Source organism: Miscanthus floridulus, chromosome 3 (assembly GCF_019320115.1).
Source record: "Miscanthus floridulus cultivar M001 chromosome 3, ASM1932011v1, whole genome shotgun sequence".
Lineage (NCBI taxonomy): Eukaryota > Viridiplantae > Streptophyta > Magnoliopsida > Poales > Poaceae > Miscanthus > Miscanthus floridulus.
The window spans coordinates 142438268-142453389 of NC_089582.1; the positions used below are offsets into that span (position 1 = coordinate 142438268).

At 48.5% G+C, this 15122-nt stretch overlaps 2 protein-coding genes across 6 annotated transcripts; one reads left to right on the top strand and one right to left on the bottom strand.

Annotated features, from left to right (window-relative positions):
• Positions 1-4105: 4105 nt before the first annotated feature.
• On the bottom strand, positions 4106-7556 carry LOC136547316 (uncharacterized). 5 transcript variants are annotated; one of them, XM_066539278.1, is made up of 6 exons: positions 6288-7556; positions 6004-6196; positions 5697-5912; positions 4982-5608; positions 4657-4905; positions 4106-4575 (listed from the first exon to the last, which is right to left on the bottom strand). In XM_066539278.1, the coding sequence occupies exons 1-6, from the start codon at positions 6665-6667 to the stop codon at positions 4324-4326; spliced, it is 1917 nt and encodes a 638-aa protein (XP_066395375.1). In that variant the 5' UTR covers positions 6668-7556; the 3' UTR covers positions 4106-4323. The 5 variants fall into 5 exon arrangements, with proteins under 5 accessions (XP_066395375.1, XP_066395371.1, XP_066395372.1 ...); XM_066539274.1 differs by having other exon boundaries at positions 4106-5608; positions 6288-6679; positions 6764-7556; XM_066539275.1 differs by having other exon boundaries at positions 4106-5359; positions 5435-5608.
• A 4311-nt stretch (positions 7557-11867) lies between these two features.
• On the top strand, positions 11868-13859 carry LOC136547317 (transcription factor MYB86-like). Its single transcript, XM_066539279.1, has 3 exons — positions 11868-12091; positions 12328-12457; positions 12603-13859. Exons 1-3 carry the CDS (start codon positions 11959-11961, stop codon positions 13468-13470), a joined length of 1131 nt encoding a protein of 376 aa, XP_066395376.1. The 5' UTR covers positions 11868-11958; the 3' UTR covers positions 13471-13859.
• Positions 13860-15122: the final 1263 nt, after the last annotated feature.

The following is a 15122-nucleotide window of genomic DNA, read 5'->3' on the forward strand; positions in this document are numbered from 1 at the left end:
AATTTTGCCATAAAAAGAGACTAATTTTTTTGTGACTCAAAGAGACTACTAATTTAATTCACACAAGAACACAAGCAGTTGTAGAAAAGGAAAAAAACCTGAATACAGATAACATAAGTAATCAAGCAGAGAGTCATACCATTTTCTTTGATGCACAGAAAGTTAGAAAGTTGATATAAGGCACCTGAAAGAAAAACATGAGCTACATTAGTAGGGTCATAAGATGCTCAGGAAATGCAAATGACAAAACTTGTGCACATCAGATGGCAAATAGAGCAATGAAACCCTTTATCAAACAACTCTTTCTACCTATCCATCGGTACACCTACAATATTAATTTAAACCAAGCAACAAAGGCTTACTAATATAACAGAGCAACGTGTCAGTTTTAAAAGCAGATGGGTGTACGAGGTATCTCATGTAACAATACCTCGGAGGCTTCAAGTGGAGTCTAAAACTGTGTTTTTCAAGAAGAAGAAGAAGAAGAAGAAGAAGAAGAAGAAGAAGAAATATAAGCAAAGTGAAGCGTCACCTCATCTTTCCCTGAATCAACAAAAAATCATTCTTGCTCTTAGTGTTTGACATCTCTTAGAATAAACAGAAGTTCAACCTTGTACTGACTTCAAATGATCTGAAATTTGGCAAAGTAGACCGAGAAGATCAAAACAGAGGACAGAGGAGTATTTGTTAGGGGCTGACTGAAAAAAGTGTGAAATCCAAAATGCCTTGAAAACTTTTATTCAAAAGCCACATGAGACATCATTCTTCTATAAGCCGGACCAACATGTCACGGTGAAATCTCAAAGGTAGATATTATGCAAGACAGTAAAAATATGATGAAATAGTCATGGTGCCCAAAGTTATTACACGAGAGATGTAGTATGTTTGCATCATAAAAAATTCAAAAGACAAAAGCCAACATGTCAACTATATACAACAGATAACAACCAATGAGATATTGGTTCATTTCCTGGACACCATTCGTCAACTGAAATTTATGTAAATTCTCTGCAGGGATATATGAGAAACTTGGACATAGAAAGTTCCAGTCAGTAATACATCCGTCCTCTCTCACAAGGTTACCTATGATAATACTAATATAGTGAATTTATATGACACTAAGGCAAATGTTGAAATCATGCAGGATTATACGATGGGAACATAACAGTAAGACCAAGCTTGCAATGGGATTTAGTAATGATGATGACTTTCTAAACACATGTGCAGGGACAACGTGAACCTAAAAACACATATCCATCTGAATATATCCATCTTCTCTACCGAAATGTCCATCTGAATATTCACCTGCACCACACAATTGACACGGGTTAGATTCACATGAACATATGCAACTCATTATATTTCCAAGACCAAAATTGCAACAGGAGAGCGAACAAAGGGAGTTAAATCTCTCAAATCGCTATCTCACCTCACCGCCGAGATAGCAGAGAGGTCGCTGGAGGAGGTGAGCACCGTGTCGTGGAAGGTGGACCTTCCTAGGACCCGCACCATGCTCGGATCCACCATGAGCTTCCCGCCTAGTATCTTCAGTATCGTCGTCTTGCCTACCACATGGAAAAACGAAGCCATCGCCAAGCTCGATCAAATCTGAGAGAAACAAAGGACAAGGTGGAAAGGCGTGTAGTGGGGGCGGGCTACGCCCGCTGGGACGCCGACTCACTGCGACACCACGACCGGCCCTGCCGCACCTTTGTGCGCCGTCACGCTGGGCCACCTAAGCTGGGGCTGCCCCGCCAGGATGCTGCGACGCCGCGATTGGGCCTCTGCGCCGTCGCGAGGCTATGCCGCCATGCTAGGCCTCCTCGCCATGCCGCTGTCGCCGGATTCGGAGGCCTGCTTCCGGTTCCCTGAAACCCTAACGCTAGCGCCGCCACCACCGGTGGAGCCGGTGCAGGTGCCGCAGACGCGTTCGTAGCCGGCGGCGAGGACTTCTCTTCTCGGCTCTGGCCACGCGTGGACGGCCTTGGTTGCCGCAGTGCTGGAGAAGAGTCGTGCGTGGGGGAGAGACCGAGAAGAGTCGTGCGTGGGGCAGACAGGCGTCCATTGGCGGCGGCGGTGTGGAGCGTAGGGAGTCGCGAGTGGGGCGTGTTTGAAGCCCGCGTGCGTGGGATGCAGGGCGCGGGAGTGAGAAGCCTGGCATCACACATCGAAGATCGGCCATCGGATGGATTTTGGTGTTTTATTAGCCCTTGATTTTAATGTAGACGAATTTTTGTGTGTATTTTTCTGGGTGTATAATAGTTGGAGGCTCTCAGTGGGAGACGTTTTTATAAGGAACCTAGTATAATTTTAATTGGTCCATTATAGTAGAGATTCAGCGTGTTGTGTGCTCGATTATATGCAGTGCAGATTGTACAGTGACTTGAACGTGACATATATATATATAGGCGTTACGCGGTCGCGGTCTGACGCATGCACGTACGTACATATTGTAGCTACAGGAGTGTACGTTTTAGCTATTTGTGAAGTTAGAGAGAAAATTGTGTTGGCACCAAAAAGAGTCCTAATATGGAGCGTTGCCAACAATGGATAGTACGGTAATAAAAACTAGTGAGCTCCTTATTACATTGCTGGCTGGCCCAAGTGCATTGCGTTGGCATCGATCGAGTCACATGCCAGCAATGGCTAGCACGCTCGAGGTTGCAAAGAACCTAGATTGCAGCAAGAACGCAGCGGATCGACGAAACCAATTGAGGGGCCAGTTAGGCCGATGTTGAGCCCATTCTTCGCGTGGTAGACTTCCAAACACTTTCCGAGAAAACACGTCGGGAGGAGCACGTGGAGGGTGTCATAGGGTCGGTAAGGCCGCCTAGAACGCCGTCAAATCTCGCCGAGAGACGTGACGAATACCAAGGTAGTGAGAAAGTAGGCTAAAAGAGGGTACGTGTTGTGTTTTTGACGATTGAAAATTGGAATACTCAATTGGCTGTGATCCTCTTATATATATAGAGGATCACTTTTTGTGTTTTTTTTCATGCATAATGGCAGACCTTAGGTGTCTTTTTAGAAAACATATTAGATCCAATGTCTATTATTATATTATTATTAATATGATCAGATTAGTCGACCAAATTGATGGCCAAATTCTTTCTTATTTTTAAAAGATTTTTTAGAATTTATCCTTTTTTTTTCTCGTGTGTCTAATGAGGATTCACGTAAAAGCTCCGATCCTTAACTAGAGTTTTCAAGTAGATCCGTTAGATTTTTCAAGTAATATAATAGTAATATAAGATAGGATGCCTCTTTAATCACAGCAAGCCGGGATAGAGTCTTGCTTGAGCACGGAAGCGTGCTTGAATTGTCAAATTTTTTATGCGTGTTTATACCGTGGAAATATATATCGCTTGACACGCTTATACCGAGCATGATTCTGTCGGTGTGGAGAGGAGAAGGAAATATATAGTTTAATAAAAAGAACACGTGCGACTCCATACACTACAGGAAAACGCCTCTTTGCCGACTGCTTGCCCCGGTCGGCAAAGGCATAAACCCAGTCGGCAAAGGCTTTGCCGACCGCAAAGCCACGTGGCAGTCGGCAAAGAGCAGTCGGCAAAGCCTGGGTCGGCAAAGGCGGATTTGCCGACTGCCACGTGGCACACAGTCGGCAAATCCTTTGCCAACTGCCACGCCAGCAGTCAGCATAGCCACGTGGCGCCGTCAGCCCTGACGGCAGGCTTTGCCGACTGCTGGTTCCTCGGCAGTCGGCAAAGAATTTTTTTTTCAAAAATTGTTTGCCGACTGGCTGCCAGCTAGGCAGTCGGCAAAGAAAGAAAATATTTTTTTTTGAAATGTTCTTTGCCGACTGCTTTCGGAGTTGCAGTCGGCAAAGGTTTGACCTCTTTGCCGACTGCCTCGCATTGCAGTCGGCAAAGACTCTGTCCTGGGGTTTTTTTGCCCAGCTTTGCCGACTGTAAACAGTCGGCAAAGCTGGAATTTTTTATTTTTTTGCTTTTGTTTTCTGTTTTCTCGCATCAAAACCCTGCAAAATCACAAATTATAATCCAATTTCACCAGAAGCACCGGTAGCACCATTTATATCACAATTTCATCACATTTGTCGCCAACATCACCACATATATCACAATAACGCACAACATCACATATACCTCACATATATGTCACAATAACAACCACACAAGTGCATTACAACCATCACATGAAGTCCAACACGTCGAACACCACAAATCGACGTCCATCACACGAAGTTCAACATAACAAGTCTAGGTCCATAACGAAGAAAAGAAATACATGACAACAACTTCGACGATACGGTGGATACATGATAACAGAATCGACATGTACCTAGCTCGTCGCGCCGTCCCCGGTCTCGTCGTCCGCTCCGCCCCCAGAGCCCCCAGGGTTTGCCCACGGAAACCCCCTTGGACCAAACTGAGGCGCCTGCGCGTACTGCCACTCTCCGCGCACCGGCGGCCACGAGTACGTCGGAGGAGGACCACGCGGAGTTGGATACGGTGGATAGGGTGCAGGTGGTGGATACGACATCATCTGATGGCCGGGACCTCCAGGAGACGGGTTCGAACCCGTCGACTGTACCTGCACAAGTTAAACGCCAAGTGATGTCATTAGTATCTGCAGCATGGACGCACAAGTTAAAGCAAGAGTCAATATACTCACCGGGGTCCCTCCAGGAGCGACAAGAGCAGGCACAGGAAAAAACTCTGGAGGAGGAGGCGGTGGAGCGAACATTGGAAGAGGAGGCGGTGTAGACGCCCCGGGCGTCTGCATGGACTGGAAGAAGCTGGCCATGTTCTGCATCTGAGTGTTGTAGTGCTGCTGCAGGCTTTGCTGGTAAGCCATCTGTTGCGCCATCATCTGCGCGTGCAACGTGGCGATCCTCTCCTCCATCTTGGCCTCCATCTGGGCCTGCAATATTACATCCGCAGTGTTGATTGTATGTACAGGTGCGAAACGAGTGAACGACGAACGAAACGGCACTTACCTGTGACGCTGACTGCCGCCGGGGCGCTACGGGGATGTCGCTGGAGCTCGTGGGCGTGGATCGAACCTGGGTCAGCGTAGGAACCTGGGACGGGTCGAGGGCGCTGTGGGCCATGTAGTAGCGGCCGTGCTGCTTCCCTGGTCCCAACCTCTGCAGGAGGTCTGTGTCCAGGGGCTCGGCGGTGGGGTCGAACGTCTCCCCGTAGCGCTGGCGAGCCGCGACGGTGTACTCGGTGGCCTTCTCGTAGGCGGTGGGGTTGGTGTACGCATCGGGCCCGTCCTCCGGGTTGTAGACGTTGTTCGGATCCGTCGCCTTGCCCTTGTGAGAGAGGAGGTACGCGGTGTACTCGTTGATTTCCTGCCCACCGTGCGTCTGCGTCTGCATTGAAAACACAAACATGGTTACAAGTATTGACAATTGAGCGCAAGGATTAAGACATGAACGGACGCATACCCATCTTGTCGCGAACTGGGGGAGAGGCTGATTCCCTTGGTGGTGTGACACCCCTCGCATCTGCGCGCGGCGGCCCTGACGGTCGGCGCGCCTCGCGTACGCCTCATCCGTGCGCCACATGCGCACAATCTCCGTCCAGCATTCCCTGTGGTTGTCGCACCACGACGGACACACCTGCATGACATCAAGTATTTGACATGCGAGAAGATTAGTGTAATGTTTCACTGAAGGAATCTAAACGAATGTTGTCATACTTAATTACCTGCTCGTATTGCGCTTGGGTGAGGTCGGCCTCCCTCGAGTTCATTCTCTGGCGGATTTGGGGCTTCTTGATGTTCTCTCCAAGCACGTTGGCGTGGAAGTCGCGGATGGCCTGTATGCGCGCCTCATGGTACAGATCCTTGAGACGATCTTTGCAGACCGCCTCCTGCACTCGCGCCGCCTGGACTGCTTTACCCTCCTCGCACGTGAAGAAGTCCTGCACACAGACACATCATGTAGCATTTCCTTTTTGCAAGAAGTCCAACGAATGCGTACTATTTAGCAATGCGGTGCGATGAAAGACTCACCCAAAACTCCCTCTTTATCTTTGCCGCGATGGTCTCGCCACCCTCCTCGACGAGGTAGAAGTGGGACCACTTGGTGGGCACCTTCCTCTCGCCGTTGACGTTGACAAGGCCAGGGTAGTACTCCTTAGTCAGGAGGCCCTGGATGCCATTGATATGGCGTGCTTGACCTGCTCCACTCACAATCTTCCAGGAACTGCACGAGTCATTAAGAACAATTGTTAGTCTTCAGTTCGATTTTTGACATGTCATATGAACAAGTAGTGAAATCAATAATGGTTACTTACGTCTGGCCCACGGGTGTGATCACCGGGCGCTGGTGGAATTGCGGCCGCACCCTAGGAAGCTGCATGGGCCCGCGCGAGTACACCTTGGCCACGCCTGACGAAGTCGAAGCCGTCTCGCCTGGTGTAGGCGCGTCGTCGTCGTCGTCGTCGTCGTCGCCGCCGCGCTCGTCGTCACGCGACGTCGTCCCCCCTTGCGAGGACGAGAACGGCAGCCTCCTGGTCGCCTGGCGACGTCCGCTGGGGGGCTGGGACCCCCTACTGGACGACCCGCGCACCAACACCTCCTCCTCCTCCTCGTCGTCGTCGGCGGTCTCCTGCGGGGGGACCTGGTACGCCGAGCGTACTGCTCGATGCGGCCGCTGCCGCCGTCCGCCTGGCATTTTGCCGAGTGCCTGCAATGACAAAGAACAAAACTGTTAGCATAAATAAATGACAAGTACTTGTAAAGGAACATAATAATAACAATATAGTATTACATGGCCTCGTAATTATCTCCGCGAACGGCAATATCTCGGGCGTGGAGTCGTCATCTCTATCACTATCGTCGTCATCGCTATCAATATTGTCGAGCTCCCTTAAGTCATCACTGTCATCATCCTCCTCATCGTCTCCATAGTCATCATCATGTACCTCCTCCTGGACAACTCCATCGCGCTGCATCTGCCATCGCTCAAGCATTCTTAAGTCCCTGGCATCCTGCACCTCCTCACCCTCGTCCTCATCGATTTCGTTGTCTACTTCCATGCCCATGAGCGAACCAATGTCGATCTCCAAGGTACCTTCTAGCCCCTCAGGTTGATAGAACTCATCGGTGCTTGGGTCAAAGTTGTAATCGTCGTCGTTTGGGAGAGGCGCTTTGCCGCGCGGCGACACCAAATGCATAAGGCTCCACCCCGCAAGCTTCTCGTCTTTTTGGCACGCCCATGGGAGGTAATAAACTTGCGTGGCGTCTCGGTTGGCCACAATGTAGACATCGTCTCCTTTATAGCTGGAGTCCTGTCGAATCTCGACTTGACCTATCGTAAGGTCTTTCCTCGTGATATCAGGATCGAACCAATGGCATTTGAATACCACCGGCGCTAAAGTCCCGGCACCCTTAAAGTTGAGCTCGTATATCTCTTCGACTATGCCATAGTAGTCCTTCCCATCCGTGCCGGGCGTACGAACTCCGCAGCACATGGTTTTTAGGTTGGGTCGACTCTCCTCGTAGCTTCTCGTGCGAAAGCGATAGCCATTCACATCATAAACGGTGAATGACTTCACCCTACGGGAGAAGCCACGGCCCGACGTCCAGGTTTTAGCGACCCGACGTCGCCACTTGCTCGAAACTTTCTCAAATTTTTACCACAGCCTCCGCATGCGATGACAAGACACGTCGTCAAGTTTCGTCATTTTCGGACTCCGTTTCGATTTTATAAAATTTAAAAACACTTTTCACGCGCGTGGCTCGGCGTGTTCCGACACCAACACGGTCGAAATTTCACGCGAGGCCCCGCACACGGCCTCAACATGCTCCAAACATCATGAATATCATTTTCTGAATGGCCGGATTCCATTATTTCATGTACCTGCAGTTCAAATCTGGAGCTGTCGGAAAAAATCAAAGAAACAGAAAAAATCTACGGAATATAGCAAAATAAATCAAAATGACCCCAAACTTGGAATATATCATGTAATTACTGTACCAAGCCAACACAAAAAACTGGGATCGAAAATCAAAAAAAATAAAAATTCTTTGCCGACTGCCAGGGAGGATGGCAGTTGGCAAAGCCTGCGCCTTTGCCGACTGCTGACGGAGTGGCAGTCGGCAAAGGTGACGGTGTGGATGGCGTCAATCATGGCCTGCCTTTGCCGACTGCAATTATTTGCCAACTGCCTGGCAGTCGGCAAATCCAGGCAGTCGGCAAATCCTGCTTTGCCGACTGCAGGAAATTCCAGTTGGCAAAGGGACCTCTTTGCCGAGTGTCGAAAAAAAACAGTTGGCAAAGAAAATTGCAGTCGGCAAAGAGCCAGTTTCCTGTAGTGATATGCTGCCCTGTCTTGAGGTAACAAAAGCTGTGGGTGGCGACCCGAATCCTGCCAGTGAAAACGATCTGTTCCATTCAGAGATCATCCGAGCCAGCACGGAATCGCCAGCCTTGTGCTTTTGTGGCCGCACCCTCCACTGTGTGTGTGGCGAAGGAGAGATCACACACTCTCCGTACACATTAACAATCACTAAATATTAGAAAAACCAGATGAGCTTGCTGCATGTATACTCCAAACACAGCCAGCAGGCTCGAAAAGGGCATTAAAAAAAAGAGGCCGTCTCGTTCGTTCACAGCATCAACATGTGGTTACCACTGATTTGTCGTCTCTTCCGATCCACACACGCCGCGCTGCGCTGTGATGTCTCCAAATCCGCATATGGCATCAACCCTAATAATCGTGCCTGCCTGCCGACCCTACTACCTGGCTTCCCCTGCTAGGTGCTAGCCCACCATGGCCATTATAACTGCCTAGATTCTGCTCTAATTAATCGCAATGAATCCCAGACAGCAATGGCGGTAATGCGCGCGGATAGATAGATGCCCATGCATGTGTTGCCATGGTGGCTGCTAGCTTCGGCTTGCTTGCACTGCAAATAACTGGTGATGTCATGAAGTGATGTTAACGCAAAGCGGCCGCCCGGGCGGATCGTCGTCGAGCTAGCTGTGCAAGTCCAGGCACAGGTCCATGCATGCACTTGGGTCGCAGCTGGGCTGGGCAATCGATAGATGGTCGGTGTCAAGCTGAGAATAATTCGGCAGGAGAAAGTGCAGGCGGAGTAGTGGGGGGCAGAAAGGAGACTCCGCCTGCCCTACCAAGGACGACACAATGCAACCCGGCGGATAGTTAAAGAATAGTGTATACTTTTTGAAGAAGAAACGCAGTACACACACAACCACATGCTCACGTATACACATAATCTTTATAAACATGCACGCTACCTCTATGCGTAGTTGGACCCAAAAACCATTTGCGAATAGTTGGCCGTTGTCACTATTGCATTGGCTCCCTCCTGGAAAGGAAATTCTCCCCATGCCTGATGTGATGCGTAACGCCTCCTGAGCAACTCGGACTAGATGTCATCCACGCGGAATGATGCTCTTTCCGACTGGTCCGTTCATCCGGTACAAACTCGCCTCGCCTATTCGCAGAGCCAATTAATCAAGCCTTATAGAATCAAGATATCCTGTTGGCGTCGCACGGGAGACCACACACATTTAGAGATTTTTTCTCCCCCCTTATCTTTTCTCCACAATGTTGTCCTCTCCTTCCCTCCTCCCTAGTGCCAAATCCGACACACAGCTCGGCGACCCTAGGTGCCTGCCCGGGCTTCGCCTCGGGCACATGCTAGGCCTTCGTCGCAATACGCTCCAAAACATGCAGCCTGATCAATACACATGCAAGATCTGCCTCTCTTCCAATCCAATACCTTGGCTTTCCTAGATCTAGATTTTGCATGGGAGGACTAGGTGCAACGGGCTACGATTTGTGTGCGCTACGACTTCAACCAACTTCGGTGTCATACATGGAGGTCACCACATATGGCGGCCAAAATGCCGTGGTTGTGCCTGCATCGGGTGGAGCTCGCTTGACAAGGTGGCAGCAACATGGGGTGTGGGAGGTACCATCGTGCGCCAATCGGTGGCGGATAGGGTCATATTCTGGTGGTTGAAGTTTGTAGACATGTACAATTTGCTAGATCTACAAGGGATCATGGATCCAACGTGTCGGTGGCAAGACCTTTGTTGCTGATGCTAGTGGTGGTCCCTTAGTGGGTCGTGGGATCCTTGGTTCTTGACTTCTCCTCATGCTATTTTTGTCATCTGTTGCTCACAGGCTCAGAGGTGATGTGGTATCTGGGTGAAAGCTCTATGTGGTCTTTCATTATTGTTGAAGATGGTGGTGCTATAATGTTTTGGTGCATCGTTCCCCATTTTTAGGAGGAGTTGTGAGGACATGACCCTAGAGACACATCTACATGTGAAAACCATACGTCTGGCCTACTGGTTCTAGTGGCGATGGTGTCTTGATGTTGCTATCCCCTAGGGTGTCACCTTGGTGTCATTTGGTCTAGAGTTCCGAGGTCAGAAGGGGTGTGGCTCATTTATGCTTTGGGTTGCTCATAAGAAGTTACATCTACCACATATGTGAGCCAGGCAATGATGACCTACAACGAATGCCATCTAAATCGTGATATAGTTAGTGGGTTGTTTAGTTGTTGTTGAGCTTCTACAAAGTTATGTTTTGAGTTGTGCTCAGTGATAATATGGATTGGTCATTACACCAAAGCTGAATTGGGAGAAGTGTGGCGCAATCCCCTAGTTTATTGCAACTGTTGGTGTGGTGTGCATTCTAAGCCATTTGTTTTTGTTTAATTGTGCTCAGTGCTGCAATCCTTGGTGAGTTTGTGTCAGTTGTTGGTGGGGTGATTATTACCTCCTAGCTATATCATTTTGTTGGCGTAGTTCCCCTTATAAACTGGGTCAATTTTCTTGTTCTAATAATATTATTATGGCAAAAAAAAAATTATGGTATCATTTTGAAGTAAAAATGAATACGCCACAAGCAATTCACTTTCACTCCCAACGAACACTCCGCCTATCACTAAGGCCCTGGAGTATTTGGTTACTTATATAGTGCAACTTACCTATGTTGGTAAGCATGTAGAGCTCTTATGCAGCTGGCTTGCACAATGCTCAAATAAAGTAGGCATATTGCAGCATTAGCTAATAATACGCTAGATTTGGTCGTATTTGGTAACGCAGATTTATAAAAGTTGTGGAGTAGACAAAAATGGAATCTCCTCAAACCACCACAACCCCCACCCCTTCTATTAGAACAGTGGACCTCTACTACAACATGTAGGTTAATAAATGCAACATAATATAAACAATCAAACACGATCTCATCAACATATAGCTTGCCTATGCAGGTACCAAACTCCAAGATATTGCAAATGTTTATGCTGACTTAAATTGTGTCAGCACAAGGTCTAATAACTATGGCTAATGTAAGTAACCAATCACACTAGCTCTAAATGGAATGTTGTTTATGATACCCTACCAAGTGCACGTACATGACTTTTAACGTGAATATATAGTTTCTACCACGAACGACAAACCTAGCTACCTTGAGTTCAGGACATCCTATATATACCTGATCGATCAGCATATAAGGGCGATCGAAAGTTACTATTATTACGTAGTCCTAATTTTCAGTCTTGGAGAGAAGTCTTTCTAGAAAATGTTATAGCCTTTTTGGCGCATCATTCACGAATCACGACAACCTTTCTCGCTGGGAGAGAAGGTGCAAAAGGGATTGAGGAGAGAGAAATTAAAGGAGATCATATCAATCGAGCTGAAAAGTGAAGGGGAACGTCGAGAGGAGGAACGAAGACAGAGAGGGGTGGATTGAGCGAGCGAGAGTACACTGATCACACTCGCTACAGTACGCAGTGCAGGCACCTACTTGAGAGCGACATCCCGCCCGCCCGCCCCTCCCTTTTATACCCCACCTTCTTCGATCCCATCCTCTCCCTCTCCTCACTGTCGTCTTCCCGGCAGGCTGCTGCAAGCAACGGCTGCACAGCAACGCCATTGAGGTAACTGGCTAGCAGGAGCTCCGACTAGCTCGGGCGCGCGGCATGGCGAGGCGGACGAGTGGCCCCAAGAAGAAGCTGAGGAGGGGCCTCTGGTCGCCGGAGGAGGATGACAAGCTCATCAACCACATTGCCAAGTATGGCCATGGCTGCTGGAGCTCCGTCCCCAAGCTAGCAGGTATAGTGAGTGCTAGCTAGCTACAGTAGTATATATATATTACCATGTAGACACCTTAATTAGAATTTGTTAATTCGGTTCCTCTCATATAAAGCAATGCCTATGAATGTTACTTGAATTGAATTGTGTCCAATTTGTTTTTTTGTAAGAAAAAAATATGTGAAGATGCATTGTTTGCTAGCTAGTTGAATTGATTGAAATTCGATCGTTTGTGATGTTTGCATATTATGTATTAGGTCTAGAGAGGTGTGGGAAGAGCTGCAGGCTGAGGTGGATCAACTACCTGAGGCCGGGGCTCAAGAGGGGAGCATTCTCGCAGGAAGAGGAGGACCTCATCATCCATCTCCACTCCATGATGGGCAACAAGTAGGTGGCAGTGGCTGGCCATGCACACACATATCATTAGCAGAAGCAGAGATCGCCAATTTGATTACATTTAGCTGCTGCTGATGAATGAATGATCGGCCAACCGGGACTAATTAAAATGATTTGTTTTGCACGAACAACACAGGTGGTCTCAGATTGCAGGGCAGCTGCCGGGGCGGACGGACAACGAGGTCAAGAACTTCTGGAACTCGTACATCAAGAAGAAGCTCCGGCAGCGCGGGATCGACCCGGCCACGCACAAGCCGCTCCCGCTGGCCGCCGAGGTCAGCAGGGGTGGCGCTCCCGGCGCGGGCAGCAGCCGCACGGCGGTGTTCAGGGACGCCGAGCTCATCCTGTCGTCGACGGCGACGGGCGCGGGGCAGCACATGCCGCCGCCTCCTACAACGGCAGCGGCGGAGAGCTATGTGTACAGCTACAGCCACAGCAGTGGCGGCAGCGGCGCGAGCGACGGCTCCCTGCAGTTGCTGTCGGGGTACAACAACAGCAGCAAGCAAACAGCTGCAGATCACTTGGGTGCCGCAGCCGCCGCGGGGTCGTACCTGCAGCAGCAGGACCCAGCAGCCGCCGACGCGCTGCACTGCGGCCCCTCCGGTGTCCCGGCGGTCGTTCTCCCGTCGGTGTCGAGCTCCAGCACGCTGAACTCGATGGCTGGCCTAAGCCCCGCGGCCACCACCACCACCACTGACGAACAGTGCAACAACAACTGTAGCAGCTGCAACAACAACGCGTTCGAGCTGATGTCGACGCCGCCGCACAGCCACAGCAACCACCACCTGCCGTGGCTGGAGCTGGGCACGAGCGGCTACGGCGGCGCCGCCTCCGCCGCCGTAGTGGACCACTACGGCGCGGCGCTGGACGAGCTCAAGTGGTCCGACTACGTGTTCGACGGCTACGGCGGCCAGGCGGGACAGAGCATCTACGGCGACAGCAAGGACGCCGTGCAGTTCGTGGACGCCAACGCGCTCAGCAGCAGCAGTTGGTGCTTGAATTGATCCATCGTCTGCCCAACGCGCTCGGCGGCGAGCAATTAATTAATCGGCGGACGCCGGCCAATTCCAACTCCAACCCAGACACAATTACACAAACACTTTATACGTGTGCATGTGCTCGTACGTGCCTAGCTACGATTGATTGATGATAGCTCATGCATGTTTGCATTGGTGAGCTTCTGGTTTTTGTAAATTAAATTTCGTCTTCTTCCGGATTGGTTTACCGGGCTTGCGTTGCGTGTTTCGGTGCGGTCGGTCGACATGTAGAGTGCATATGGTGACGGTGATTTCGGGGTGACGAGACATCTGTATAATGGAATATATAGAGAGAGATAAAATACAAATATATAAATGAGAGGTGTTGAATTAAATTATGTGGTTGATTAAATAAGAAAACCGTGTGATTGGTCAGTAACCTCTCTGTTTCAGCATTGGCTTTTATCATACCATGGGGTCCCCCCGTTTTCTTTTTCTTTTCGTGATGGTCCTGACGTCGCCCGTGCTTCAATTTGGTTATGATTGTATATACTACATAAAGTTTTTTTTTTTTTTGCATTCACAACTTTATCGTCTAGCTAATAATGAATATGCTTTCGTTCACAATTATAACTGGATACCCCATGGACTGTAGAAGCTGACTTCTAAAAGCTAGATTGTTACAAATTTGGTTATAGAAGCGGAGTGTTGAGGCTGTTTGACGATCCATGGATGGTAAAAACTAAGATATACAATTTTCAGTGTAAAATTACTATAGTGCCCTCATTCTTTGATTTTTACTATGGGAGAAAGAGGGGCAATATAGTCTTTTAATTAATGTCTAGGAGCTAGAAGAAGTTTGGTTCCCTTAGCTTACCAGATTATGGAATCTTGAGGTCTCTAGATCCCAGAAGCTGGCTATAAGATATGGTATTTAAAAGGTTCCTACCTAGATTCTAGAAACTAATTTCTAAAATCTGCTTTATGAATCCAAATAGAACCTTTAGTTTATCCTAAGTCAAAAATTTACTAAAAACCAAATACTCTTCAAACACAAGGTTGATGCTACTAGATACACAATGAAAACTGTAGAGAATTATCCATCCTCCCACTTGATGCGACCTTTATTTACCAACAATGACCTATATAAGACGAATGTATGGGGCTACTTGACTAGAAGTCGTCATATTTTTCATGTTAGGATCCAATCTAACCAAAAATGGCATCGAGACTCTATAAACGATGGATCAAACTTAATTAGGGATGGACTATGTTTCGTTAAGGAATTATAGAATTTTATTGAGGTTATCTGATCCCAATAGAAGGCCCTAGACCTCAACATGTTTGTTGTTTACGGCAAACTAAAACAACCCTTTGTTCTTCCTCTTTGGTGTATCTTTCTCTTATAGATATCCCGTAGAGTTAAAGTTCTCGACTTGGTATGTGTGCTCATATTTTTCTAGATTTATTCAAGGTTTTAACAATGTATATATTCTTCTAGTGGTAGCTAGATGACGTGTCCATCCACGGTAGCTCAGACTTTTGGAGATGCTCATATAGAGATAGGGTGCATGTATGTGTGCTTGTAGGGGTGAGGTGCATACGTGTTTTTGAGCATTTGTATTTGTCCTATGATTAGATAAACAAGTCGCTCATTCAAGATCCGTAAGAGCAATTCC